This window comes from Puma concolor, chromosome B3 (assembly GCF_028749965.1).
Source record: "Puma concolor isolate L17-30 chromosome B3, mPumCon1.1.hap2, whole genome shotgun sequence".
Classification (NCBI taxonomy): Eukaryota; Metazoa; Chordata; class Mammalia; order Carnivora; family Felidae; genus Puma; species Puma concolor.
In genome coordinates this window covers 13,822,581-13,834,939 of record NC_141672.1, presented here as the reverse complement: position 1 = coordinate 13,834,939, position 12,359 = coordinate 13,822,581, and the positions used below count along the sequence as shown (strand labels likewise).

Sequence of the window (12,359 nt, the reverse complement as noted above, 5' to 3'; positions counted from 1 at the left end):
ACTGAGCGGGCCCCACAGCCAGGGGGCTGCTGCTCCCTGGAGAAAGAAATATGTTTGTGAACCTGCCCTGGGGTTCAGGGAGCCCAGAAGAATTTGTGTGAGGCCCAGGGGTTCCCGTGTTCACCTGCAGGAGGTGCTATACCAGCTTCCTTCTCCAAAACAGGAACGTGATTTGCAATGTCCTGCGAAATCCTGAGACAGAACCTGACACAGCAGCCATTTGTCCCATTTTAATGGCTCCAAAACCACAGACTCTCTGCCCCCTTTAAAGGGCTGTGGCTAAATTAAGCCCACGTCTCATCACAGTCAGCTGGCATCCGCCGTCCCTCACAGGACAAGCCAGAGCACAGGGGGCGGGGCCGAACGTCTAATTCCCCTCTGTCACAGGAGCGGCCTGCACACGGGGCCTCCACAGAGCGGGAGGCATGGGCTCTACAAGCTGGGTGCTGCTCCAGATGGGAGCAGTTTCCACCCCACTCATGAACACGGACATTCTCTGCTCTAGGTCTAAGTCACAGACACCTCCATCAACTCACTTCTTGGGAGCAGGGTCATAGAACTTGTACTGATCCATGATTTTCTCCTCCAGTTTTTCCTTATGTCTCCGTAAGGCATTTAATTTGTCTCTGTGAAGAGAGAGGAAAGGGGGGCTATCAATCCAGTTTTAAATAAAACACGTGAATTTACTTCATCAGCCCAGCCTGGGACCTTTTCTGGGATTTGGACATCATAGTGTCATGACCCTCATGATCACAAAGCTGGGAATGTGCGAATGGAAATGTCTGGCATGAGTCCAGGGAGCCCTGCTACCTTAAGGAGCCATGATAAATCACCTAGGGTCTGGATGCAAGCCGACTCAAGGGAGCAGACTCCTAACCATCTGAAAACCTGCATGTTTCTAGAAGCTCTAAGGACTTGGTGGCCAGGTCTTTCAGGACACTGGGCATTCGGGGGTGGCCACAGCACTTGCACGTTAATAATACCTTTGGTGAAAGGGGAAAGGTGTGCCCTCAGCTAGTCAGTTCAGCAAAGTCAGACTTCTGACTTGGACCTATCCCGATGCCGGTTCCTGAGAACATTCCATGAGGGCATACTCAAAAGCTTCCAGGGCCAGAGAAGGAGCAAAGCAGGCCTAGAAAGAGCAGGGGGAGCGGTGGGCACGGTAGCCCAAACAGATGGCCACTAGGCAGGGATGCATGAGGCCTACAGGGCAGACCTGCCAATGTTTTCAGAGAAGCCAGAAGCTTAGGTCATGAAGCAACATGTCCTGATCTCTAACTATTGGAGATCAGTTCACATTTTCAAAAACACAAAAAGGATCAAGACCCCTCTGGACCCTGGGGCTGCCAGAGGGCAATACTGTGCCTTAGGCGAGTCTGGCCTTCCTGATATGAAGGGTGTGCTTCTGGTTTGCTTTATCTCAGGAGTCCCAGGGGCGGTGCCTTCTACACGCACTGCCCACAGGCTGCCACCTGGGTCTCAGCAGCCACGACAGCTCGGAACCCTGGTCTCCTTGTCAGAAAAGGAGGCCTCTGAACCAGAGACAGGTACACAGGCCTCTGTCGTGGAGCTGTAGGGGCTCCATCCGAACTGAGGGCTGAGACATCACTGCACAATGACATCCCAAGAGTGACAGCTTCGTGAACCTCTGGCGCCCACCAGGAAGCCCCTCTGCTCCCAGCCCCCTTGGCTTGATGTCTGTGTTACTCTTCTGTCCTCACTGCCATGCTGCTCAGCCTTCCTCTGTGAGCACTTCCGTGGCTGTCTGGCCCCACAGATGCACAGTAACTCCCTGCGAGCGGGCACTGCACCCCTCCTAGGGCCCAGAACGGTGCTCTCTGCTCAGCGCAGGCTCTGGGAAGCTTGCTATGCCCCCGGCATTCCGCACTCTCTAATGCAAAACCACCATCAAATCATCCCCCTTGGATACCAGGCTCTTACTCTTCTGGTTAGCACCTGCCCAACCCCCTGCTGGCATTTTTTATCAGCTGGGTTACAGACGGCCAACTTCTGTCAGTCCGATCTACCCTAAATTTACAGCGTGGTTTTCAATGTAAACCATCCTCCAGTAGGTGGCGAGCCACCTCTACAGGATCAAAGCCAGAAAAGTAACGAAGCAGCGTCGTTATGCTGGAGAGCGGGCCCAGTGCAGCGGCATTCACTGTGATCACATCCCTCTGCCAGCCAGCTTCCTCTTGCGTTCCCCACACTGGCCAGCCAGTCCCCCCTCAGGAGGAAGGAGAGCCCACCCACCACAGCACAGAGTGGTGAAAATCACCCCAGATCCATGAGATGGATCTTGGATTACTCAGCTTCTAAAGCATGAGGTTTCCAGGACCAGGGCTCCTCCTCCAGACCTCTGTTTCCTAGGCCCTGCTAGACCAGCATCCTTTCGGATGATGGCATCCTTCCTGGCAAATCCAAACTCACAAGCTGCACAGAGAAGCCTTCCACGGCTGAGTGTCCACCTCCTCGTCCAGGCTTCTTTCCGTGCACATTCCCTGCACCCAGAACACTGCTGGGCTCCACCTTCAGGCTCCCCACCTGCCCACCTTCCATGTCCACAAGAGAACCTCATCTCCCCACTACGTTGCCTTCCATGAAGCTCAGCAGGTGCCCAGCACGGAGGTGCTCCTCGCACAACCCCCAACTCCTACCAGTTCCTGGCCCCCAGGGAATGGATCTGTGCACCCCACGGGGCCCGTGCCAGAGCTGGCACTTCATTAACACCAGCTGAGGGAGGACAATCACAGAAGAACCTACTTTGCGACAATCCAGGGGAAAACAGACACAGGTGACAGAAAGACACCAGCTATGGCACCTGTGCTCAGGTTTCGACTTGGATTCTTCCCTGAGGTGTTTCTTACCAGCACTGTCATATTTTTAAAAGTGAGCTTAATTCCAAAAGCAGATTCCAAAGCTTCTGGTGGGGGTACTGCCTTTGAAACACAAACAAAAGCTAACCACCACCACTTACAGAAACCCAGAACCATTCCAGGGAAGCCAAGAGAAGGATGTGTTGGTAAGGTGGTCTGTCCCCTTGCCCTCAGGACACCAACAGGCTCGGGGCCATTGCTTGTCCACAGTGTCACAGGTCCTGGATGGGGCCCGGGAAGCTAGAACCTCCCCCCGCCCTTTGCCTACAGGCGTCAACCCCACACGTGCCCTTACATGTACTGCTTCTGCTCCTCATGGTACTGCTCCTTACTCTCCATGTTCTGCTCTAGAAGCATCTGGTTCTGCTGGCTCAGCAGCTGGATCTGGCTCAGGAGGTGATGATTTTCTTCCTCCAAGTTTCCCTTGAGACGGGAGAGCAGCTACAACACAGATCAACAGCGTTTCAGACACTACGCGATCCCGTGATTCCTCTGCTGGGAATGTGGGTTCCAGGGGAAGGGCCACGTGCACAGGGACGTGCACCCCTCCCTCTGCCAGCGAGAACCTGCCAGGACCAAAAGAGCCAACGGCATGGGAAGAGCTGAACTCCCTCTGCACCTGCCCTGCCCAATCTGGCAGTCACCAGCAACGTGTGGCCACTGAGCTTACAATGCAGCTAGTCTGAATGGAGGTGTGCCAAAGTACACAACAGATTGTGAAGACTTAATGATAGTAAAGAAAAGAACATAGAAGGTATTTTTTTGGATACACATCGAAATGATAATATTTTAGATATGTTAGCCAAACAAAATATACTATGACAATTAATCCCACCTGTTCTTACTTTTTTAACATGGCTACTAGAAAACGTTAACATGTGCACGTGGCCTGTGCTTTATTTCTGGTGGGCAGCTCTGCTCTTGAAGAGGGTCAGCACACCTTTTCTTCAAAGGACCTGACACTAAGTATTTCAGGCTTTCCAGACTGAAAGGGGGTCGCCTGTTGCAAAGCTTCGACTCAGTTGCTGCAGCAGGAAGTAGCCACAGACAAAATGTAAGCGCACCGGGTGTGGCCATGTTCCCATAAAACTGCCAACAGACATGGACATTTAAATTTCTGGGGGGCCTGGGTGGCTCATTCGGTTAAGTGTCCGACGTCAGCCCAGGTCATGATGATCTCACGGTTTGTGGGTTCGATCCCCGCCATCGGGCTCTGTGCTGACAGCTAGGAGCCTGGAGCCTGCTTCGGGTTCTGTGTCTCCCTCTCTCTCTGCCCTCCCGCCCTCCCTCCCTCCCTCTCTCTCAAAAATAAACATTAAAAAAATTATCCTTAAGTTTCTTATCATTTCCACTTGACACAAACTATTCTTTCGATTTCTCCCAACCACTACCACTGTCAAAGACATTCTTAGTTCATAGCCGAATGTATACAAACAGGCAGTGGGCTAGATCTGACTCATGGGCTGAGATCTGCCAACTCCTGCTTCAGAAGATCAGTACGGTTGATGTAGCAGGAAAATCACAGGCTTTGGCTTCAGACAGAGCTCCATTCCACTACCGTGGACCTCAGTCTGAGGTCTCCTCCGAAACCCTAAAGAACCTCCCTGTGACAACACAGCCTATGGTGGCTGAGGCTTCCTCTGGCTTAAAGTCTGGCCCCCATCTCCTCCACACGCCCCTTGCCCCAGCCCAGGGGGCCTTGAGGCACCTGGGCCTTGGTTTCCTCAACTGAGATGTCCCAAAGGGCCACCACGAGCTCGAAGGAAAAGGCCTCTGAGAGGATTTCTGGACAAACGAGAGGCAAGAGGAGCTGTGTCCTGGGGATGGTGCCATCCATGGGGAGGGACCCACGGATGAAGTTGGGGAGGGACCAAGTGCTCTCCCCTGCCCAACCCACTTTGGTCTTATCTGTCGCGGGGTCTGCTTACAATTTCATTTGAGATGGTTTTGCTGTCTAAGAAGACAATTTCCAACCTAGTGCACCAAAAGAGAGCTCTGCTCCTCTGGAAACCCGGAGCCAGAGTCAGCCATTCACGCCATTTCTCGGGAACAGCGTGGATACTGAATTGCAAAGATGAAAGTGTAGACACAGACAAGGGGATGGAAATAAGTCTGTGTTCTGCTGTCCCCACGCATGTCTCTGATGCTCGGGGAAGCACAGGGCAGATGGAAAGGGGTTTTCTAATACATCTCTGCCAATCATGGTGTCTGTCTCCCTTTTAAATGCCTCAGTACCCTCTCAGCCCCTGTACCGCCTTCCAGAGTCTTCGGATGCCGACGCCAGCGCAGACCCATCGCAACCCCACTGGGCCCAGGGCTGTCCACGTCCTGAGGCCTCACCTCGCAGCGGTTGTCCAGCTTGGTCAGCGAGATGTCCATGTTCTGGTGCTGCTCCTTCAGCTCGTCAAACCGTGCCTGCCAGCGGTTCAGCTCCAGCTGTGAGTTGTTCAGGGAGGTTTTCAGCTCCTTGGTGTGGGCGTGCAGCTCCTCATACTCCCCCTTCAGCTGGTGGTGCAGGAAATTGACCCTGGGGGTGGAGAGCCACAGGCCAAGAGCTGAAGAGCTGTCCCTGCTGTGCAGCCTTACATAAGATGATAGCCTCTCTGGGCCTCAGTTCTTTCACGTGTAAAAGGAGAGGCTTGAGCAAAATCAGCAGTTTTCAAACTGCGTCCCTTGGGGTTCTCTACAAGGGTCCCCCTGGTGTCTTCGCACTGGGCTGGGGGTACAGAGTGGGTAGGCTCAGATACCTGCTCCAACAGAGTATCACTGCTATCATGTCTTTTGCCTTTAAAGCCTTGGGATATCTGCATATGTACTTGGAAAAAAGGGTTCAGTAGTTAGCGTGTTTTGTTTTGTTTTCTGGAAACACAGAACCAGAACATTTTTGCGTCTGGCTCTTCTTCCCAATTTCAAGCTCCTTTCTAACTTCAACTCCTGGGGTAAATAAAATATGAGATGCCAGGGTTTTACAGAAACCCACTAAAATTATCATCATCATGATAACTATTATCTAACTGGGATTTCTTGGGGGAAGATTTGGATCAGAAAGTTCCAGCCACTGGAGGCTCACGGATTTCATTTGGACACAGCTGTGTCTTATTTGGCCCCGCACCCTTCTTTTAAATGGATCAGTGTGCCAACATTTAGAAACCTGAAAGTCTCACATCAATACTCCGATGTCCCGTTTCTCTTAAGAAAAAAGCATAAAACGGAAAGATGACCTGGTAGCAGTGAGCCTGCCTCGTGGCTGACAACCTTCAGCTGCTGTGTTCTTCCCCACGTCACTGTCAGGCCTATCGCCGACATTCCCTCACCCACGAGCCTGGTCTCCCAGGGCACAGGACACACCGCAGTATGTGGCCCCGGTGCACATTCATGCAAGGACATGGAGACGAAGCAGCTTTATACGGTCATTGTGGTAAGACTGGATTCAAATCCTGACTCTGCCATTAAGTGATTTTGAAAAAATTTGCTCATCTCTGAGCCTGTTTCTTATCTGTTAAAAAAGTGGGGTGGGGGGATAATAACAGTACAGCTGACTCTCGTTATCTGAGGTAGTGATGCTCTGTGAGGTCCACCAAGATCACTGAACTGGTGGATACTGAACCACTGCTCCTCGGGAAAATGCACAGTACAGGTTCCTGCTCTGCTTACAACATTTTAGTCGACCGATCAAGACATTCCTTATTTTACAGGGGTTTCTGTTTAAAGACACCTCCCGGCCACAGCACCGTAGCTCCTGCCCGAATGGAGCTTATCTAATGTGTACTTTCCCCGTAAGGCCATCACAGCCTTGCACTTAGGAAGACGAGACAGCACTTCAGTACTCCACTTGGTGGGTATTTTAAATAGTAAAACTGCCACGAAATAAGACAAAAATATGAAAATCCCACGGGTCACAAAAAGGATGCTTATTCACAGCATGAGAACTGACACAGGAAGGCAGAGCATCCTTGTATGTCCTCAGCTGGAAATGTGTGCATCAGGTGACTCAGGTACTGGGCCACCCCAGGCATGTGCATCAAAGCACCACGAGCATCAATTTGGGGGTGACGCATACATTTTAGGAAGGAGGTGAATTCACAACAGGAAACGTGTGAATACTAAGCATCAATGGTGTGTCCTTCATGAGATCGCCGTGTGGCCTACATCAGATGAGGGTCTGGGCCTGATGCAATGTGTTTCTCGAGTCCTTCCAACCCAGCAACAAAAGCTAGAGCCCCCTCTCAACTGTGCCACCCAGCTGTGAACAGGACAGGGTTTATAAAAATACAGGTCTGCGGGGCACCCAGGTGGTTCAGTGGATTGAGCATCTGACTTTGGCTCAGGTCATGATTTTGCGGTTCATGAGTTCGAGCCTACACGTCGGGCTCTGTGCTGACAGCTCAGAGCCTGGAGCCTGCTTTCGATTCTGGGTCTCCCCCTCTCTCTGCCCCTCCCCAACTCGTGCATACTCTTTCAAAAACTCAATAAAAAAATTTTTTTAAGTAAAAATATAAAAATACAGGACTGCCAGGGGACCCCCGCTGACCTCCTCTCGGCGGGGCTGAGTGCGTCTACGTGAAATCCCGGATGGCAGCCGCCCCACACGGAGCTCACCTGTCCAGCTCTCCCCGCAGCCGCTGGTTCTCACCCACGGCCATGGCGCCCGTCCTCTGCTCTTGCTGCAGTGCCTCCCTCTCGGTGTTCAGAACCTTCTCCCGCTCCTCCAGCTCCGCCTGACGCTTCAGCATGTCGTCGTGCCTGGCGGAGGGGAACACACCCGCTGGGAGCTGGGCTGGGGCCTCCTTTCCCTCCAGGTACCCAACTCCCCAGAGGACTGTGAAGCTGCCCACAGAAGGCAGGGCCCCTCTGGAGGCTTTCTCTGGCGTCTTTGAGGGGGATGGGGCAGGAACAGGCAGGGCGAGATGCAGGGCAGCAGAAAAACGGAGAACGGTGGCCAGGAGAGGCATCTGGGCCAGGGGTCTCCTCCAGCCCCACACGTGTCCACAGTCCCTCAGATTCCCCGTCAAACCAGCCATTCCTCCCCGGCCGCCTGGGCTATGTTTCCTGCACTCTGAGCCCTTCCCTTCAGGAGTCATGGCTACATTACTAGGTGGTTCACTAAGCACAAACACATCTACAAGAAACGACAAAATAAACAGCTGAATTCCACCACACTTAACTCTTAATCCCTCTTCACTGGGGCCTGGGTGAGCCCTCCGCCCTCCTCTCCTCCGGAATTGAGTCTCCTTGTTCTTTGCCTGGCCTTGCTGCTGGGACAGAGGCTTGCTTGGTGGGGACCTACTGGCTGCCAGTGGCCAATTCTTCATACACACACACACACACACACACACAGACACACACACACACGCATGCGCGCACGGCCTTTTCTCAGGATCCCCAACCACAGCCCTCCCCCTCCCCTTAGGCTTTTCTCTCCTTCTGCAGCCTCAGTCTCTGGGGGTTACTGTGTAGTTGTCTCTGGAAACCAGCAGAGCACAGGAGGATGGACCCCTTGACAAGCCCAGGCTGTCTTTCCTACTTGCTGGAAACATCCGTGTTCAAAGACGACTCAGGATCTCCCCCAAATCCATGGCAACGACTAAGGCACCACCTTTCAATCGTCCCCATTCGGGCAAATCCCTCCTCTGCAGACCCCCTTCCTTGTCAGACAGTGTGACAGGGTGCCCAACCTGTCTTCACAGCTCCACGCCTGCGCCCACTTATACCACCTGACTAGAGCCAGGACTAGTCGGGGATCAAAGCCAGAAACCTGCTTAGGCAGCCGTTCAATGACACACTTTTGTGGGGCCTTCTGCCACACTGTGGGGAAGCATAAAGCTGGGAGTGGAAGCTCTGTCTAGCTTCTCAGGTGGTGACATTTCTCAACCAGGCTAACAATTCTGAAAAAAGCCATCCAGGTTTGCAAATTAGGGCCACAGGCAGATATCAGGGCTCCCCAAAACCTGTTTCCCTGTGGTCATGTCTTGGAAAAGCCCACGGGGTATCTGTAACCACTAGTAACCACCTAACTGCAGGACTGATGCCATGTGTCCTGCTCACCAGTGAATCCTGGGTACGAGGCATGGCACTTGGTAAGTATCTATTAAGGGAACGAAGACATGAGCATCCAATTTAAAAAGTGCCATCATCCCTGTGTCCCAAGTACCTACACTCCCAAAGCCATAGCCCCACTGCAGACAGACCAAGGGGGCCTCCAGCCATCTGTCCAGCCAGTGAAAATTCAAGCGGCACAGTAGTTCTGCCTGCTGTATTGACAAGGAGCCAGAGGGAAAACAACAGTGAACCCCCTCAAGGCCAGTCCAAACTCCACCTGCAAAAACCTTCACCCTCTAAACAGACACTAAGAATATCATGAGACACGATTAGAACATAGAACAAGATGTTAATGACAAGACGCATAAGTGCCTGGTGAGCAGTGGGCAAGGTTCAGAGCTCTGTGAACACCTTTTGCTCCATTTCATTAGCCAACCGGGAGCATCCCTGGCAAGTCTAGACACAGCACCATGCACATAGTACACGCTCACCAAGTGCCACACGAACCTAGGAGAGGCTCAGGAGGAGAGGGGAGATGGAAATGCCCAGAGGCACAAGACGCTAATTTGGGCTGGAAGGCATAGTGTCTTACTAGGAGCAGATGCTTCGACAGCTCCTGAAGAAAGGAGATGTGGGTGGAGAGAGCAGGTAGAGGACCCCAGAGAGAGGCAAAACAGAAGCAACGGGTGAGTGGATAAATGAATGTCATCACCTCTGTGCCCTCAGCGTCATCAGATGCCCTTACCACTTTGCAGCTCAATGACTAAGACCAGTCAAAGGAGATGCTGTCAGCAAGGACACCTGACAAGCACAGGAAGTGGGTAATCAACTGCTCCCTCCTACACAGCTCCGTGGGCTCGAGTGCCCACCTCTCTGTAGAGACACAGCTCTCTCCTGGGTCAGAGTCAGGTGCACAGCACCCCTCCCACCAGACTCCGGGTCCTGCCCGGAAACACTCAGGGATCTGCCGGGGGACAGGAGCTCGGGCAACGCTAGCTGAATGTACATGAAACCCAGAACCCTGCTTTGTGAAGAGTGCCAAGACCTGTAGGTTTCAGTGCATGTAAATTTTAGATTAAAAAAGGAAAGGAGGGTAGGCAGGGGGAGAGAGAGGTATGGCTGAGAGGTACACGGCGGTCCATTATACTGTTCTATTTGCTTTCTATATATTCATAAGCTGCCAAAATCGAAGGCTGGAAAGAAAGCGTCCCAGACCTTGACAGGGAAAACGAGGCTGGGGAAGTCCATGGGAGCGGGTCAGTGTAAAAAACTGCGGGGCAGTTGTGGTGAATGGCTTCCTTCTTCCTGGTTTGGAGAGGAAGGGGGAGGTGGGGGAATCCTTAGGGAAGCAGGAACCCCAAGGCTGGGGATTCCCTGAGCTGGGAGTGGGCACGGCACCCACTTCTCTACTCGGGGACCCTCCTGTCACTCGGCCTCCAGCTGCACAAACTCATCCAACCGCTGGGTGGGACTTTCGATGGACTTCCCTCCGGGAAAGTCTGGGTGTCCCAGACAACGTGAAGCAACGGCCCGAGAGGAAACGCGGGGAAGGCTTGTGGGCAAGGACATGAGCCCGGAGGGGCAGGGGCGCCGCCAGAGGCCCGCACACACCTGTCCCGGAGCTCCTTGTGCTCCAGCTCCAGGTTCCGATGCAGCGTCTTCAGGCAGCTGTGCTGGCGGATGAGGGCCTCGTACTCCGTGGACTGCCGCTCGTGGAGCGCGGCCAGGTGCTCGTGGTCCTGCAGCAGCGCCTCGTAGGCCGCCGTCAGCTGCTCCTGCTGCTTCTGCAGGTTCTCATTCTCGCTCTCCTTGGCCGTCTGCTGGTTCTGGAGCAGCGTGTACTGCGCGGTGAGCGCGGCACTCTGGGAGCTCAGAGTGGAATTCTCCACCTGCCGGGAGGGAGAAGGCTCCGCCTGACCGCGGGCAGGCCCCAGGGAGCCACACGCTCCGTGTCCCCGCTCGCGGTGACCATGCCGTGAGGAGCCGGAGGCAGACACCCGGACAACAGGGACCCTCGGGGCAGCCAACACCCAGCCGCTGAGGACAGTTCCGTCTGAACTTGAGAAACCGCTCTGGAAAGAGGCAGCACTAGACTGTCAGACGGCTCTGGTCCTGCACCCTCCCTACATGGGACCTTTCGGGGCCAATTATGTCCTTTCTCTGGAGAAGCTCCCGGGAACCCTCTTTGGCTACTTTCACACACCTGTTTCCTAGAACAAGTAGAAAACCAGTGACGTTGTAGAATACCCGGTCACCGCCACCAGCCACCCTAACTGATGCTCACAGAACCACCACCCCACAACATCCCAAACTATCAGAAAACTGAAGGGGCAGCACTGCCTGACTCATTCTGGGGCCACTTTTACTGACGTGAAACCCAGACGAAGACCTGGCCACAACCACCACCACCAAAACCAACAACCAATATCCAATTCTGTTATTTTAATACAACAAATTCCAACATCTTTGCCTAATAGTTTCCCGTTTACTGTCCTGACCCATGTTTCAAACACTTTTCTCAGAAACTGCATTAATGAACGATTAATTCATTTCCTCGCAATGTATTAACCGTAAATAAAAACCAACGTCCTTGAGTATGCGGCATGGAATACCAATTTCACTAGAAGCTCTCAAAAGCCTGGCAGCTACTTGATGCCCTATAAGTCCCTCATGGAGATTAAAAATTCACACTAGCTTAACAGAGACTCTGCCAGGTTTTATAGTAAATAAAATCGACTTATTTGAGTCCAGAACCTCTTTTCCAACTCATTCCTGGTCAAAGCTTATGGAAGAGACTTTGAGAAACAGGCAAGTCCGGGCAGAGCACGTTTCCAGCCCTGCAGCCACGGGCTCAGTCAATGGAAACAAACCCGCACCACCTTCAAAGACCCCCAGGCCGGGCCCCGCTGCTTGCAATGAGCCAACGCAAAATAAATGTGCGGAGACTCTCCCGAGCTCAGAGGAGCCAGTGTGGCGGGCGGGTCTCTACGTGATGCCTGTGGCTGGGCCCTCACTCACCTGCAGCGTGGCCGTCTGGGTCTGCAGCGTGGTGTTGTGCTCCTGCAGGAAGGCGCTCTGTTTCTGCAGTGTCAGGATCTGACTGCTGAAGGCCACGTTCTGGGTCTCTAAGTGCTGCAGCTGTTCCTTGAGCAGCTGTTTCTCTGCCTGCAGAGCTGCGTTCTAGGGGATGAGGAAGCATGGGACCCGTCAGACACCAGCTCGGGAAATGTAACCGGCCACAGGCACTAGGGTGGGAAGCAACACTCGAGAGTTGATGCTATGGGGACTAAAGCCAGAATCCAACAGGTGAGACAAGTAACGTTTCCCTCTTGGAAAAGACAATCAACAGAATTGGGGGGGGGGGGGGAGGGGAGAGAACTACTTTTTTTGGTATGTGCTTTCCAGACAGAAATGCATTCACCTAATGGCGATATGGCTTCAAAC

The 12,359-nt window shown here is 53.2% G+C and overlaps 1 protein-coding gene across 4 annotated transcripts in view; it reads right to left on the bottom strand.

Annotated features, from left to right (window-relative positions):
• CCDC88C (coiled-coil and HOOK domain protein 88C) overlaps positions 1-12,359 on the bottom strand; it is a 131,243-nt gene that overhangs the window by 19,020 nt on the left and 99,864 nt on the right. For all 4 annotated transcript variants that reach the window (XM_086708997.1, XM_086708998.1, XM_086709000.1 and 1 more), the window contains 6 exons: positions 11,934-12,095; positions 10,527-10,804; positions 7,476-7,619; positions 5,217-5,403; positions 3,172-3,317; positions 537-626 (listed from right to left, as the gene is read on the bottom strand). In XM_086708997.1, the coding sequence (XP_086565123.1) occupies positions 537-626; positions 3,172-3,317; positions 5,217-5,403; positions 7,476-7,619; positions 10,527-10,804; positions 11,934-12,095 (1,007 nt within the window). The remainder of the gene's footprint in view (positions 1-536; positions 627-3,171; positions 3,318-5,216; positions 5,404-7,475; positions 7,620-10,526; positions 10,805-11,933; positions 12,096-12,359) is intronic.